Consider the following 17,194-nt stretch of genomic DNA (forward strand, 5'->3'; position numbering starts at 1 on the left):
TGGCCACCGCGGCCAGTGCACCGCGCTGATCCGAAGCCAGGAGCCAGGTGCTTCCTCCCGGTCTCCCATGTGTGTGCAGGGGCCCAAGCACTTGGGCCATCCTCCACTGCCTTCCCAGGCCACAGCAGAGAGCTGGCCTAGAAGAGGGGCAACTGGGACAGAATCTGGCGCCCCGACCAGGACTAGAACCTGGTGTGCCAGCGCCACAGGCAGAAGATTAGCCTATTGAGCTGCTGCACCGGCTGTATATACATTTTAAAGATTTATTTAGGCAGAGTTACAGAGAGGGAGAGAGACAGAGAGAAAGATCTTCCATCTGTTGGTTCACTCTCCAATTGCCTCCAAATGCCAGGGCTGGGCCAGGCTGAAGCCAGGAGCCGGGAACTTCTTCCAGGTCTCCCACGTGAGTGCAGGGACCCAAGTAATTGGGCCATTCTCTGCTTTCCCAGGCCATTAGCAGGGAGCTGGATTGAAAGTGCAGCAGCCTTGACTTGAACCAGTGCCCATATATAAAGATGCCAGTGTTGCAGGTGGTAGCTTAGCCAGCTAAGCCACAATGCTGGCTGCAGCACCCTTAAATTTTAATGTTTCTGCAAAACTGTTAACCTTGAGTAATTACTCCCTTGTTGAACTTAGCAAAGGGAAACAGCTAGTATTTTTTTCCTTCGGCCTTATATAGTGGTGCTCTTTGGAAGTTTACATTTAGAGAACTTACGTATAAAAATATGATCATATATAAATGCATGTTCATGAATGTGTCATAAGGCTCATAATTTAGTTTGGTTGACCAGAGATGTTTGGGTGGTCTCAAGTTCATTCACATTCATTGAGGACCTATTTGTGCCATGTTATGGGGGCCTCTGGGCTTGTAAGCGCCCTTTTGCTGAGGACTCTACTCTCAAGGGGTCCTGGAAGGTGTGGATCATAGAACAGCTGAGGTAGCAGGGGAGCTATGTGCTTTCTCTTCACCAACTCACTAAAATACCATGGCAGAAACTTACCAGCACTCTGACCGTGAACTTCCTAGCTTAAAGTCTAGTAGGTTGACATCTCCACAATTTCTGGGTTATTTTCTATTTGGATCAAATCACCCTGAACCCGCTTAATGGAGACACACCAATTTTCCTCCCCATTATTTGTAGCAATATTATTTCAAGGTCTGGAAATGAGCAGGGGTTTGTTGAATGAATACTGTGTTTTCTCCAACGTTGGGAGCCCCAGATTCACTTCTGGAGGTAATAGTGCTCTTAACTACTTTCATGACTCTCTGGCCATGGTCCTCACCATTCCAGTTACCCCAGCAGCTCAGTTCAGCCGGCACATGCTGCCTTGCTGACTCACTGCTCCAGGGCTCCTGATGGCCCCACCCTTGGATGGCACCAGAGAAAAAAGGAAGAATGTGCAAGTCTACCCTTTAGGTAACACAGTAAGGATATTCTGATGCCTTTTAAATTATTTCCCAGAAATATCAGAGCAAAGTATAAAACTGAAGATGCGGAGTGTTCTTCTTGCCTTCTCTGCTTAATGCCAACAGTCTCTCTGGATACAGCCCAACAACGGGCTCGCTGCCTGAGCCACTGTCTTTTTTAGGAGGATGGAGAGGTGAGGACAAACGATGGGCTTCATTTGTCTTCTTCCCCTTGCACTATGTTGCTAGCATTCAGTCCAGTACCTACTGAGCACCTGCTCTGGCTTTGGTTAACATACTCAGTCCTGAGGGTACAAAGAACCGCAGGGTCCCTGCTCTCAGGGAGTTCACAGTCCCCAGGGGCTGCGGACAAGCAAAAGTTGTGACGGGCACTCAGGAGATGTGTGCACAGGGGGGAGAGCGAGGCTGGCCCTGCCTGAGGGTGAACAGCAGGTCAGGCCGCCCTTCGCAGAGGAGAGTCACTTTTCATCCTCCCGGCCGGACAGCCAAGATACGGGGCATTAAGTTGAGGCTCTTCTTATTCCCCCTTCAAATGCTCAACAATGGTCCCCATTGACCGCCGAAGCTGCCTTCTGTGTGATAATGCCACTAACATGATTCTGCTACCGCTCACCTTACGCTTCATATCTCAAGTTCAAGGTACCAGAAACTGGCATGGGTGTTTTCCAAGGAATCTCATTATCCTGCCTGAGTAGAATTCTAATATTGAAGTTTAAGAACCAAGTTAATACATCCTTTATAGGATGGGCATGGAGAAATGGGGCAGCAGAGGAAGACAGGAGAAGCACCACAGAGACCAACCCCCTGGGAACTTAGATTAGCAATGCCCCAAGGATAACAGCGATCTGTTTTTCTTCAAGAAGGACTGGTTTTACCCACCACGTGGAATGCTCCCGGGGCCTTGACAGGTCTGAAGCCGTCAACAGGTACACACTGATCAGCATGGCCGTTGCAGAAGCAGCTGCCCTTGACAATGAAATCGTAGATGGCATAGTGTGTGAAATGCTGCGGCTTTGTGTTCAGGTCATTCCTCTGACAGGGACAAGACTGTCTCTTGAGCAGCTGCACACGGAGGTTGGTGATCTTCAGCTGCTCCTGAACTTTGGCGCTGTAAGGGTTCTCGGCATCGTAGGGCGGTGACAGCGCTCTGAAAATAACCTGTAAAGAAAAAGAAAACACCACGTGTGGATAGGGCTGTGCGCAGACCCGGACTTGTTTGCGCAGCGCAGTCTCGGTTTGATTTATACCTTTCGTTATCTGGGAGTGATAAGATAAGGCGGGGATGTTGGACCTTGATCACACCTGGGCCAGAGCTGCCCTGTTATTCGGAAGAACAGATGCACCGCCTGTTTGCAAACTGAACTACACCTGGAGTACCCGGCAGAGACCTGGCTCCTGAGATGAAGGCAGCCATGCGCCGATCTTGGTGGAAGAGCATTCTGGCCAGAAGGAACAGCAAGTAGACAGGCGCTGGAGCTGAGCAGAGCCGGGCTTGTTCAAGGTCAGTATGATTGCAGAGCAGTGGAGAAGGGCACGGCGGCTGGCGTGGAGGACAAGGAGCAGGTGCGAGACTGACATGGACAGAGCCCTTTGCAAGGCATGGTGGGTTATTCTAACTGCGCTGGAAGCCACTGCCGGGTCGTAGGCACAGAAGGGCTAGGACCTGAGCTACACTTTCTCATTGGATGATCTGTTTCTGCGAAGAGAACCGGCTATGAAGGTCAATAACAGAAACAGGAAGACCAACGAGGACCTAACTGCACAAGTTAGGATCCAAGAACTTACATTTCTAGATGAAGTTTGATCTTTCAAAAGGCTAAGCCGGTACTAATTGTGGTCACTATTGCTATAGATATTTTTTGGTTCTTTCTGGAACTACCTTCCAAGTTTGTGGCCTTTGGAATATCTGTACTGGTAGGAGATACGAGTGTGCCTTCCTTGAGGGTAGATTTGGTTTCTTTATTTTATTTATTTTTTTTTTTTTTTGACAGGCAGAGTGGACAGTGAGAGAGACAGAGAGAAAGGTCTTCCTTTTGCTATTGGTTCACCCTCCAATGGCCGCGGCAGCTGGCGTGCTGCGGCTGGCGCATGGTGCTGATCCAAAGCCAGGAGCCAGGTGCTTCTCCTGGTCTCCCATGGGGTGCAGGGCCCAAGCACTTGGGCCATCCTCCACTGCACTCCCTGGCCACAGCAGAAAGCTGGCCTGGAAGAGGGGCAACCGGGACAGAATCCAGCACCCAGACTGGGACTAGAACCCGGTATGCCGACGCCACAGGTGGAGGATTAACCTATTGAGCCACAGTGCCGGCCGGATTTGGTTTCTGAAATTAATCAAGTCATTTGAAACCAATTGTGCTGAGGACAGTGGCAGATAGAGGGAAATCAACATGGCTTTTGGTCAACTGCAAGACTTTTAGTGTTGGTGATCAGGTAGATTCTGAAGGCAACTTAAGACTAACTGTGAGGAGGAGAGCAGAGGGAGGGAGGCTCAGAAGCTATGGACTTTGACTACCCGGAGGCCTCTGGCATGTGTGTGAGTCTCTACATTATATGGGGGTAATTAAAGAGGCCCTGGCACCACAAAGAAGTGAGAAATGTCTAAGGTGACAGATATACCAATTAACCTGACCTGATCCTTACACCTTGTACACATGCATTGAAATGCCACACTGGGCCCCAGAAATGGGCACAATTACTATGTGTTAATTAAAAAGAAAAATAAGGGTGGGCTTGTGGTGTAGGGGATGGGACCCCACTCAGGATGCCTGCATCCCCTATCACAGAGTCCCAGCTCTGCTTCATGCTGATGGGCACCTTGGGAAGCAGCAGGTGATGGCTCAGGTAGTTAGTGTCTGGTCACTAACAAGTGGGTGGCAGGTCCCCAACCACTAGAGCCAGATGATGGCCCAAGCCCCTGGGCCCCTGCACCTACATAGGAGACCTGGATAGAATTCCTAGCTTCTAGCTTCGCCCTGGCCCAGACCTAGCTATTGTGGCCATTTGGGGAGTAATTCAGTGGAGGAAGGATCTCTCTCTCTCTCTCTCTCTCTCTCTCTCCCTCCCTCCCTCCCTCCCTCCCTCCCTCCCCTTCTCTCTCCTTTCTCCTCTCTCGCTGTCACTCTGCCTTTCAAATAAGTAAAGTAAATGTTTAAAAAAAAAAAGCAGATTGAGAACCCTAAAAAAGTAATTATTAATAATAGGCTGTAGAAAAACTCCCATTTAGAAGTCTAAAAGTAACTTTTCAGAATAAAAACAACAGGACATCTTTAAGGAATACTTTGGATATAAAAACTTCATTTTAGAAATCCATTTTCCAGGGCTGGTGTTGTGGCGCCAAGGGTTAAACTGCCACCTGCGACACCATTATCCCATATGGGTGCCGGTTTGAGTCCCAGCTGCTCCACTTCCCATCCAGCTCCCTGCTAATGTGCCTGGGAAAGCAGCAGAAGATGACCCAGGTGCTTAGGCCCCTGCCACCTACATGGGAGACCTGGATGAAGCCTCTTGGCTTCTGGCTTTCAGTCTGGCCCAACTCCAGCCACTGCAGCTATCTTGGGAGTGAACCAGTGGACAGAAGAGCTCTTTCTCTCTCTGTCTCTCCTTCTCTCTCTGTAACTCTGCCTTTCAAATACATACATTTCAAAAAAAGAAAAGAAACAGATTTTACACCAGAAGTATGAAAAGGCAAGAATTAGATGTGTAGAATCCCTCCTGCAGGTATATGGGGGCAGAAATGTCCTCAGTGAGATATATTTGGAGGAGGAGGAGTGATTCCATGGACACTTGGCCCTGTATAGCCTGCTCTCCACCCAGTGGCCCGGATGATCCTCTGTAAACAGAAGTTGGATCACATCACTCCCTTGCGTAAAGCCATCCCTACACAAAGAACTCCCAGTTCCCTTATCATAAAATGCCAGTTCCTTATAATGGCCTTGATTTTCTGACTACCTGCCGACACGCACGTGTAGCTGTTTGTTGATTCACTGCCGTCCCAGGCTAGAATGTACGCCTCAGGAGGGCAGTCGCAGCTTGCCCCAGTCAGTTTTGGGCACATGAATGAATGAATTGCAATGCTGCTCTTGGCATTGATGGAATGGGTGAGGACTTCAAGCAACTGCTTTTAGAGGATCCTGAACAGATGCATGTACTAGATGTCCTTTGATAGAAGAAGGTGAGAGGTAATCAGAACAAATTATTGAAGAACTATTTGCTTGTATTTCTAGCTGGTTTTGAACTTGCAAAACTTGGAAAAAGTTGTCTCTTTAGCTCCATTTATCCACCCGGAGCATATTAAGAGATGAAGTTTTCCCACAAAGAATGTGGCCGGCATTTGGGAGCCGGTGCGGCAGTGCTATCTTTATTTGAACAGCTTACATCAGAATAGGATTTCATCTCCTGAAACATCAAATTCAAATGACGGTGCTTATTACTATACTCATGGCAGAAAAATTCAAAATACAGAAGAAGCCACTGTGGGTTTCCTATGGAACCCGTTTTCAATATCACATCCCCGCACCAGCACTTCTGTTACACACCCATGACATTTGATATGTTCCAAATAACAGAAATGATGTGGGGACCTCCTATTTGATCAACCACTGTTACACAAGGACCCCAAAAAGGAGAAGCCAGGGCTATGCAAATAAGTCTCCCAAGGAAGGGTTTCTGGGGTGCGCTGTCTGCACTCCCTTCCTTTTCCTGAACAGCGGTGGCATCTGTTTGCTCTCTCGGTTCCTGTCACGTATTTGCCCTTGACATCTGCCCGCATTCCCTCTCCCCTCCCCACCGAGAGCTGCCCGGCCCATGCAAAGCTAGCGGAAGATGTGTCAAGGTCTGGAGGAACTTAGAAGCTCTCTGGCTTCCTGAACCCAGGCGGTGGGAGCTGAATGGCAGCTCTGTGCCGGGTGTGCGTGACACCACAGTTGGCACACAGCTATCAGCAGAGAAGGGGACATCGTGAGCCCTGAGGCCGCATGCTGGAAAGGAGACAGCGGAGCGCCCACAGACACAAAAGTGGACGGGAATTGAAACCATGAAATCTTTTTTCCAGAAAGGAGACGCCTTCATCTGATACCCTGGGAAATGGCTCTCCCTTCCATCAGGAAACAAAGAGCACACCAGTCCAGATGCTGCGAACTGCTGGCAGGTGGCCCTCTGGGTCCCACCCAGCTTCTCTGCAGACTTCCCCAGAAGAAGCCTGGGTGCACTGCTGAAATGCAGGAAGACACTGTGGGAAGGCCCTGCCTCTCAGCTGCCTTTTCTGGCTTTTGTCCCCGTTAGGCACAGGATGTGTCTACGGACCCATTGCTGTTCTTCTGTGTCTGATTACTTCTGAACGTCCCGTGCCAACAAGACATCTTCAGAATGCCAGGGAGCAAAATTTTTTGGACTAGGATGGAGCAGCTTTGATATTTCCAGCCTACCAGTGTTGTTGGTCAGGACTTCATGATCTGAGTTGTTTGAATTAACAAAGTTGGTTACATTTTGATGTATACTGTTCTACTCATTCCAGAAAAATTCAAAATGTAGAAGATAGTAAGTACCCACAGTATGACCCAGCCCAATGATCAGCCAGAGATATGACTTGCTAATAGCTTCCCATGAAAACTTCTGTGCATATACACACATATAAACTATGTGAGTGTTCTCATAAGCCGTAAATAGACCTCTCCATCAGCGGTTCTCAGGGTGTACCCCCCAGACCTATAGTGTCCCTACACAACTTGTTACACGTGCAAATTCTTGGACCCTCAGATCAGCCAAGTCAAAAAATCCCGCAGTCCAGGTCCAGCATCCTGTTCTACAAGGCCTTCCGGTGACTGCGATGCAAATACAGTCTGAGACGCACCTCTGCATAATTCAAAACTCTGCTTAGAATTCCACTGCGTGCCTCTGACGTAATTCAGCCAGGCTGTTGTTGTGAGGCAGCGTGGTTGTTGTGGTCATTTCGGTGTAACCAAGCTCGGGGAGCAGTCTTGTAGCTGAAATGGGAATGTATATAAGAATTTCCTGAAAACACGTCTCCAGATGTGAAGTCAGTGGGGCAAAGGAAATGCCTCATTTTTAAAATCTCGCCTTCTGAGTGAGTCATGGACACTCTCCTTTTCTTTTTAAATTTTATTTAAGGTATACAAATTTCACATATTTCATGTATACAGATTTAGGAACATAGTGATACCTCCCACCCTACCCGCTCCCTAGCCCCTACTCTCACCCTGCTTCCTCCTTCTCCTAGTCCCTCTCTTAATTTTTACCATGACTTACTTTCAGTTTACTTTATACTCATAAGATTAACCCTACACTAGTAAAGAGCTGAACAAATAGTAAGAAGAAAAAACACCCTGTTCTTCAAGTAAAGACAAGGGCTGTACACAATCATGGAATCTCAAAGTGTCAATTTCACTCCTATACATTACCTTTTAGGTACTCTATTAGTTACCATAGATCAGGGAAACATGGTATCTGTCTTTTTGGGACTGGCCTATTTCACTAAGTATAATGGTTTCCAGTTGCATCCATTTTGTTGCGAAAGACAGTTTCATTCTTTTTTATGGCCAAGTAGTATTCCACAGTGCACATATGCCAAAATTTCTTTATTCAGTCATCAGTATCTGGGTTAATTCCATATCTTAGCCATTCTAACTGGGGTGAGGTGAAACCTTGTGGTTTTGATTTGCATTTCCCTGTTGACTAGTGATCCCGAGCATTTTCTCATGTGTCTGTTTGGAGTCATGGGCAGTTTCCTTCTGTAATCTTTAGAATCTTTCCACTTCCCTGGCCTTGCCTAACTTTTCTAAGCCTCTGTTCCCTCAAACTTGGCCTGAGAATCTGGATTCTTGGCTCAAGTCTGCCATTTCTTATGCCCCAGTGTAATGAAGAAATCCTTAAAAAATCCTGGACGTGGTAAGCCCACCTGTGTGTATCTATAGCTCATCTTTCTTTTCAAGAATATTCACAAAGAGACCTTAATGGTAATAATGAGAATTAGTAAAAATAGCATTCCTTGTATTATTTATGCTCTCACTGACATGGAAATTTAAACAGAGACTCCATACAGCATACGAAATTCTTCACACATCATATTCTACACGGTGAACAGAATAAGGAGTGAAAACTAAGTACATCAAGAATCAAGGAAGTCTTTCAGAATTGATCGATACCTTGCATATTGCTCTATACCTAACATAGCATCATTTATGTTGAATCATAAGCATTCAACAACAATTCAGGAACTGTGGTTATTCCATTAGAAGCATTTCTTTTTAGCTGCTGGCTTGAGGAATATTTCAGGTCCCAGTTGATTATCCAGCCTGTGGACTCCTTGGAACTCGCTCCGTCCTTGACAGCAGCTCTGCCCCAGTGTGTTGTCAGTGACTATTTACTCATCTGGATCTCACATTAGACTCCACGCTCAGAGCGCAGGGTTCTTGTTTGGTTAACAGCTGCTTCCCCCGGCATGTCCCACAGTCTCGGGCACACTGCAGCGTTTCAGTCACCACTGCATGATTACATAAATGGACGATTCCTCCCATTTCTCTTTAGGAAGGAGAAGCCCAGCAGGGAATAGTGCTTTGATGAATCCAGAAAGCAAGATGCTCTTACCACAAGCCCTGTGTCCTCTTGATGAGAAGTGTGTGATCACACACACACGTATAAATACCTGTGTAAAGAGACACAGTCCACTTCAAGTGGCTGTATGGAATTTCTCATATTCTAAGGAGGAGGATCAGGCAGCCATGAACAAACAGCCAAAGACCAAATAGTAGGTCTGTTTCACGGCTCCTGGTCTAGTTTTCTTATCTACTAAAAACGGAAGCTTCAGGGGCATGACTGCATTTGCTCTGCTTGGGTTTTGAAATCCTGGACACGTCCTTGCTCTCACGGAGGCAGCTTCTGGTTTCCAGGATGGTCATGGTCTCTGTTCTTTGTTTTTCTGTCTCAGTGGTTTCTGCTTCAATCTTTAGTCGCTTTCTGCTGTGTGTCTTCTTTACCTTTTCTAGTCTCTCACAGTGGAGCCCGAGATCCTTCATTCAGCACCTTCCCCTGCTGAGTATTTCCTTAGTGGCACCCCTCACATTTGGATGCGCTGTGGTTTTATTTTCATTCCATTCAAAATACTTTCTGATGTTCTTTTTGATTTCTTCTTTGACCTAAGGGTTCTTTGAAGGCGAGTTTTTCAGTTTCCAAATATTTGGGGATTTCCAAGATACCTCCCTGGTATCATTTCTAAAATCATTTCCCTGTGCTCAGAGAACAGGCCTAGTGTGCTGTGAACACTCTCCTGTGGGCTGGTGATTGTGGTGCAGTCGATGGCCTCTCTGAGCAAGTGCTCCTGCTGCTTTGAAAAGGAGTCGAGACGTCCAGCTGTGACGATGGACTTCTCTGTGCATCCTTGCGGCTTCCGCTTCATGTGTTTTGCTGTCCTGTCACTGGGAGCATAAACAGTGCAGACTCTCATGTCCTCTTCATGAACTGATGCCTCCCTCACCATGAAATGGCCTTCTTTTTCTATTATTCTCTTTTTTAAAAAAGAATTTATTTACTTATTTGAAAGGCAGAGCTACAGAGAGGCAGAGGCAGAGGCAGAGAGAGAGAGAGAGAGAGAGAGGGAGGGAGGTCTTCTATCTGTTGGTTTATCTCCAAATGGCTACATCGGCCAGAGCTGAGCCAGTCTGAAGCCAGGAGCCAGGAGCTTCTTCTGGGTCTCCCATGTGGGTGCAGGGGTCCAAGGACTTGGGCCATCTTCTATAGCTTTCCCAGGCCATAGCAGAGAGCTGGATCGGAAGTGGAGCAGCTGACTCAAACTCAGGACTCGAACTGGCGCCCATAAGGGATGCTAGCACTGCGGTCCGTGGTTTTACCCACTAAGCCACAGTACCAGGCCTGAAAGGTCTTTCTTTATTCCTGGTCTTTGATAAGAAATTTACCTTATCTGATAGTAACACTCATCTGGCCACTCTTCTATCAAAGTGTTAGCATGCTATATTTTTTTCCAACCTTTGACTTTTAACTTAGCTGTGTCTTTAAAGTGAGTTTCCTGTGGGTAGCACAAGTTGATCTTTTTAAGTTTTATCCAGGGGCTGGCGCTGTGATGTAGTGGGTAAAAGCTACTACCTGCAGTGCCGGCATCCCATATAGGCGCCAGTTCGAGTCCTGCTGCTCTACTTCTGATCCAGCTCTCTCCTATAGCCTGGGAAAACGGCAGAAGATGGCCCAAGTGCATGGGCCCTCGCACCTGTGTGGGAGACCTGGAAGAAGCTCCTGGCTCTTGGCTTCAGACTGGCTCAGCTCTGGCTGTTGTAGCCATTTGGGAAGTGAACCAGCAGATAGAGGACCTCTCTCTCTCTTTCTCTCTTTCTCTTTCCCTGCCACTGCCTCTCTGTAACTCTGTCTTTCAAATAAATAATTTTTAAAAGATGACTTTAAAAATAAATAAAAGTTTTATCCAATCTTTAATCTATACCTTTAATCAGAGTATTTACATCTTCTACCTTTAATATGAAAGCTCCTGCAAGTGTGTTTAAATCTACCATCTTTCTACTTGTTCTGTGACCTGTTCTTTTTCTGCCTTCTTTTGGACTGAATTTTGAGTTCTCATTTGTTTGTTTATTATTACTTTTTTTAAATAGTAGTTCCCTTAGCGTTTATAGCTTACATCTTTAACTTAACACAGTCCACTTTTGGGTAACATGTGCCAGTTTACATGTACCATTAGAAACTTACAATGGTATACTCCCATTTCCCAGCCCACCAATCTTTGTGCCATTGTTGTTGAACATTTTACTCTTATATCTATTAGAAACTCTACAACATATTGTTAAGGCAGTAAGAGAAAAAAGGGCTGGAGCTATGGCATAGCAGGTGGTGTAGCAGGTAAAGCTACCACCTCTGGTGCCAGCATCCCATTTGGGTGCTAGTTTGAGTCCTGGCTGCTCCACTTCCAATCCAGCTCCCTGCTAATGTGCCCGAGGAAGCAGCGGAGGATGGCTCAACTGCTGGGCCCTGCACCCACTGGGCCAGCCCAGTCATTGTAGCCATTTGGGGAGTGAACCAATGGATGGAAGATCTCACCTTTTCTCTCCATCTCCTTCTCTCACTGTAACTCTGCCTTTCAAATAAATGGACAAATCTTTTATTTGAAAGGCAGAGTTAGAGAGAGAGAATCAGAGAGATAGAGAGTGAAAGCTTCCATCAGATGGCTTACTCCCCAATGGCTGCAATGGGCAGAACTGGGCTGATCTGAAACCAGAAGCCAGGAGCTTCTTCCAGGTCTCCCATGTGGGTGCAGGGGCCCAAGCGCTTGGGCCATCCTCCGCTGCTTTCCCAGGTAATTAGCAGGGAGCTGGACTGGAAGTGGAGTAGCTGCAGGTGGCAGCTTTACCCGCTTCACCTTGGCGCCAGCCCCTGGATAAATCTTTTTTTTTTTTTTTAATTATTTTCATCTACTTGAAAGGCAGAATTGGAGCAAGAGAGAGAGACAAATATCTTCCACCTGCTGTGTCACTCCTCAAATGCCCACAGCAGCCAGGGTAGGCCAGGTTGAAGCCAGGAACCCAGAACTTCACCCAGGTCTCCCATGTGGGTGGCAGGGCCCCAGCCACTTGAGCCATCATCCTCTGCCTCCCAGGATGCATTAGCAGGAAGCTGGATTGGCTGGGACTTGAACTGGCACTTTGATATGGGACTTGGGTATCATGATGCCCTCCCCTTCCCTTCCCTTTTGGAAGATATTTTTTGCTGGGTATAGAATTCTAAGTTGACAACTTTTTTCCCAACTACTTTAAGGTTTCTGTCCCACTCTCTTCCGGCTTGCATCATTTCTAACAAAAACCTTTGCCATTCTTATATTTGATATTCTGTACATAATGTGCTTTTTCCCTCTGGCTGCTTTTAAGGGTTTCTCTTTGCCACTGGTATTTAAATAACTTGGTTATGATGTGCCTTGAGGTACTTTCTTCTGGTTGCTGCACTTCTTGGATCCGTAGGCTTATAATTACAATCAAGTTTAGAAAAATTTTACTAGTTCTTAAATCTTCTTCTGCTCCTCCCGCCCCCTGCTCTCCGGTGTGGCTTCTGGCTGCCCATGTATCAATCTGCTTTACGTTGTCTGCAGCTCACCAGTGCTGGGCTTCCTACTTTTCCTGACTTCTGTCTCCCTGTGTTTCCTGTGGAGACGTGTATTGCTATGCATTTTCCTCCATGGTGTCTGCGTTGCTAATCCTCCTTGGCATATAACTCGTCTCAGACATAACATTTTTCAGCAGTGGACATTCAGTCTGGATCTGATTCCTGACCTTTCCTAAGCCCCTGGTGGCTGTGATCATTTTGTTCCCCTCTGCCTTGGAAGCATAAGGAATACAGGTAAACAACTATGGTGACGTCCTCAGCTGTGAATTCTGTCGTTCGTGTAATGTCTCAGGTCCGCTTCTGTTGATGTCGTTTCCTTTTCATTACGACCTGTGTTTTCCTGCTTCTCTATAAACCTCAATTGGCTGCTGGACACCGTGTATTTTTCCTTGTTGGGTGCTGGATATTTCTGTATTCTTGAGCTTTCTGGAAAGGGGAGGAAAGCAGTTAAGTTCCCTGGAAGGAGCTGGATCCTTCGGAGGCTGGCTCTTTAGGGGAGACCGCTGGAACCTTTAGTGTCGAGCTGGTTCTGCCCCTCCAGCCAGGCGATGCCCTTCTAATTCAGGATGAATCCGAGGTGTCCACCTGGGCTGGCTTCCTGGTCCTGCAGCCTCGAGCCATTGTCCCCTCTGGCCTTTGGGGTAGCTTTTCCTGGTCTCAGGTAGTTTTCTTAAGCACATGTGTTGACCCGTATTCAGCTGGAGGTTGAGAGGGCCCATTTCTGGATCCTCTCCCAGGGTAGCGCTTCTCTCTCCGGAACTCTGCCCAGCAAACTCCAGCCACGTTGGCCTCCTCAGCCACTCAGGTCCTTAACGGAGCAAATCCATCTGCTCCGCTGAGGTTCCTCCTCACCGCCCTGCGGCCTGGATCCTGCCTCTAGCGCCCTCCTCTCGGGGCCGCTGTCCTCTGTGGCTTAGGTCCAGCACCCGATAACTGATCTCTCACAGTTTGGTCCAGTTTGGTCGTCGTTTCAGGCAGGAGGGTAAACCTGGTCTTTGTCACCCCACCCTGGCTGAAGGATAAAGTCTAAAACCCCGAGGCAGCTGAACTTCTGTGAAACACAATTTATGAACTATATGTGGACTAAGCCCTCAGTTTTGTACACAAATATATAGAAATAACATACTGCAAGTTTTAAAATAAGGCTAGAAATGTAGTTATATTTAGGTGATAAAAAGGCATGAGATGGGACTGGCACTGTGGCGCAGTGGGTTAACGCCCTGGCCTGAAGCGCTGGCATCCCATATGGGTGCTGGATTGAGACCCGGCTGGTCCACTTCTTTATTTATTTATTTATTTTTATTTTTTATTTTTGACAGGCAGAGTGGACAGTGAGAGAGAGAGACAGAGAGAAAGGTCTTCCTTTGCTGTTGGTTCACCCTCCAATGGACGGCGTGGCCAGCGCGCTGCGGCCGGCGTACCGCGGCTGGCGTACCGCGGCTGGCGTACCGCGGCCGGCGTACCGCGCTGATCCGATGGCAGGAGCCAGGTGCTTCTCCTGGTCTCCCATGGGGTGCAGAGCCCAAGGACTTGGGCCATCCTCCACTGCCCTCCCGGGCCACAGCAGAGAGCTGGCTTGGAAGAGGGGCAACCAGGACAGAATCCGGTGCCCCAACTGGGACTAGAACCTGGTGTGCCGGCGCCGCAAGGTGGAGGATTAGCCTAGTGAGCCGCGGCGCCGGCCTTGGTCCACTTCTGATCGAGCTCTCTGCTATGGCCTGGGAAAGCAGAAGAAGATGGCCCGAGTCCTTGGGCCCCTGCACCCTCGTGGGAGACCCGGAGGAAACTCCTGGCTCCTGCCTTCGGATTGGTGCAGCTCTGGCCATTGCAGCCAGTTGGGGAGTGGACCAGCAAATGGAAGACCTCTCTCTCTCTCTCTCTCTCTCTGCCTCTCCTCTCTCTCTGTAACTCTTTCAAATAAATAAATCTTTAAAAAAAAGGCATGAGAAACTAATATTTTCTTATTAAGTATATCTATCTAAAAAACACGGAAAATAATCTAAAATATGAGCATCTACGCTTTAAGTTTGCTCCATAATTCTATGTTTCAGTAATTTCTATCTTTTAAAAAACAGGTAAACCTCATCATAACTGCTTTTTAAATAATTTATAATACCTATCACAGCCTTCTACTTACACTGTGTTTTATGTTTATGCTCTATTTCCATATATTTTTATATCCCTACCATCAAATACAATGTCTTCTAAATTCTCAATAATACTTATTGAATGAATGAGTCAAGATAAAATCATGTTAGTATAGGTTTATGTAAATTTTCTGATCCAGGAATAGCATAAATAAAATAAAATCTTATTTTTCTAATATATATTTTATTCATAAACTACCTCTTAGTTGTATGCTAACCTTTCTCCCCTTCCAATATGACTAGTAAAATTTTAAAATGGATTCATTATTTTTTTAAAGATTTATTTATTTGAAAGCAGAGTTAGGGAACCAGAGAGAGAGAGAGAGCGAGCGCGCTCCATCTCCATCCCTGGCTTACATCCCAAATGGCTGCAATGATCAGGGCTGGGCCAGGCAGAAGCCAGGGACTCAGAACTCCATTCGGGTCTCCCACAAGGGTGGCAAAGCCTCAGGTACTCGGGCCACCCTCCACTGCTTTCCCAGGCCCATTAGCAGGGAACTGGATGGGAAATGGAGCAGCCAGGATTTGAACCAGCACTCATATGGGATGCTGGTGTCCCAGAGAGCAGCCTAACCTGCTGCACCATGACGCCTGCCCTGGATTTATTATTACTTAGTATAAACCAATACTTAGTGAATGTTGTAGTTGGGTTATGCATTTTTGGTAATAAATATTGCAAATATTGATTGCAAGAATGACTACAAACCATTTAGGGAGGAATCCCTAGAATTTTAGCCTAATACACACATAATCTAATAAAAACTTAATATGCTTCATAGTAAAAACTATTTCTATACAGAAAAAAACTCCACACTTCCTTTCTCATTACAAGCCTGGTTTAAATAACATCTATATTGAGAACTCTCCAGCTTTAGTATAAAGCCATCATTTGTTTTATATGGATGTTTTCTAGCTGTTTTCAAATAGCACCTGCCTAATTCAGCCACAGCTGTTCTGATTACTGTTGGGCTGACAACAAACCTGACATCTGAGTTAAGAAACTAACATACTTGTCTCCATTTGCACTGTTTTTCAAGGTCTCTAGAAACTGAACTCTCTCGTACTGTTGAGGTTCCGGAAGCATTTGTGGTCCACACCTGCTAGCTTGTGTGCGTGGTCACCTCAGTTTCACAGGGAAGAGTATACTTCAACTGCTTCCCGAAGCCAGATGCTGGCACGGCTCCCGAGGGAGCTGGGGGTCTCAGAGCAGATGATCTGTGAGATGAGTACCTTTACCCCAATACATTCTGGAAGCAGCTTCTCCTCTCGTGGCCAAGCAGCCTTTTTGGAAAGCATGTGAAGTTTCTCTTCCAGGGTTGCAATGAGTAGGAGTTTTGGTTTCATGGAAGGAGAAAGCTGGACAAGGAGATAGCGTAATTGACATGTGGGTGGCTGCAGCCCAGCAGCTGGGTGCTTTAATTTTAGAACATTTGTCCTTGACTGGGCCACTCTAAGTGAAGCACCCACTTGTCTTAGAGAAGTGCGTCTGTATTTTGGGCAGCACCAGAATCCTTTGGCTTACCCTGACAGCATCAGGCACCCTCACTCATCAGATAGCCCACCTTTCAAAGTGGGAGAGCCTTATCTTCTGAGATAGGACAGTATCAGCCAATGGGGCTCTCAGTGGAGACACTGGGGAATGCAGTGCACTCCGGTGACTTACTTGTACGATAATAACCTCGACTTGTAAGTACACAAAAGCCTCTTTGCATGTTTCAAGGGCATATTTACAGTTTCAAAGTGATGAAAAGGCTGCTTCTTAAATATCTTCAGGGGGAAGCGAAATGATAGAAGTGCAAGGGGAAACAAGAAACAAGACCAAAATAAAAACAGAGATAATTGCCCAGTATGGCTGGAGTCCTGGCTTTGGCTTGCCCTCAGCACTGGGCGTTAAGGACTGGAAGAGTCCTTAGCAATCAACGATCTAATCCAGTTGTGGAGACCAAGGCTCCCGGTGCTTACCATGACTTGCCAGAGGTCAACCAATGACAGAGTGGAGCCCAGAGCCCAGTTTCTCCTGATTTTTCTACTATATCCCACTCTATTTTTATAACTAGCCATTTCAGGATTAAAATTAAAATGTAGATTGAAAGAAAATATTATATATCATTTACCCTTGTCATCCTAACAATGGATTAACTGTGCCACCTTTCTTTTATTTTATATGTTTTTAAATTTTGTATTTATTTTTGATTTTCATTTATTTTAGAAGTAGAGAGAGAAAGAGTCAGAAACAGGAACAGGGGCTACCTCTATTTTATTAATGGATGTGACTGGCTGTTCCCTTGATAAAAGCTAAGATCCCTCCCCTATTTGGCTTAAAGGAAGTGGTGAAGATTTATGAAAAGACATCAGATGGAGAAGAGTCCTGAAAATCACTACCTCTTACAAATAAAATTGGCTAGTGTGTAGCAGTGTACTGTAGCTCGCCTTGTTCTCCCTTCTTGGAACGCAGCCCTACACTGGCTACAGCTCAGTGGCTGGGATTCAT

The 17,194-nt window shown here is 46.6% G+C and overlaps 1 protein-coding gene across 6 annotated transcripts in view; it reads right to left on the reverse strand.

Annotated features, from left to right (window-relative positions):
• Nucleotides 1-17,194, reverse strand: part of NTN4 (netrin 4) — a 130,378-nt gene that overhangs the window by 70,517 nt on the left and 42,667 nt on the right. For all 6 annotated transcript variants that reach the window (XM_051845776.2, XM_070052724.1, XM_051845777.2 and 3 more), the window contains one exon: nt 2,309-2,587. In XM_051845776.2, the coding sequence (XP_051701736.2) occupies nt 2,309-2,587 (279 nt within the window). The remainder of the gene's footprint in view (nt 1-2,308; nt 2,588-17,194) is intronic.

Source organism: Oryctolagus cuniculus, chromosome 11 (assembly GCF_964237555.1).
Source record: "Oryctolagus cuniculus chromosome 11, mOryCun1.1, whole genome shotgun sequence".
NCBI lineage: Eukaryota > Metazoa > Chordata > Mammalia > Lagomorpha > Leporidae > Oryctolagus > Oryctolagus cuniculus.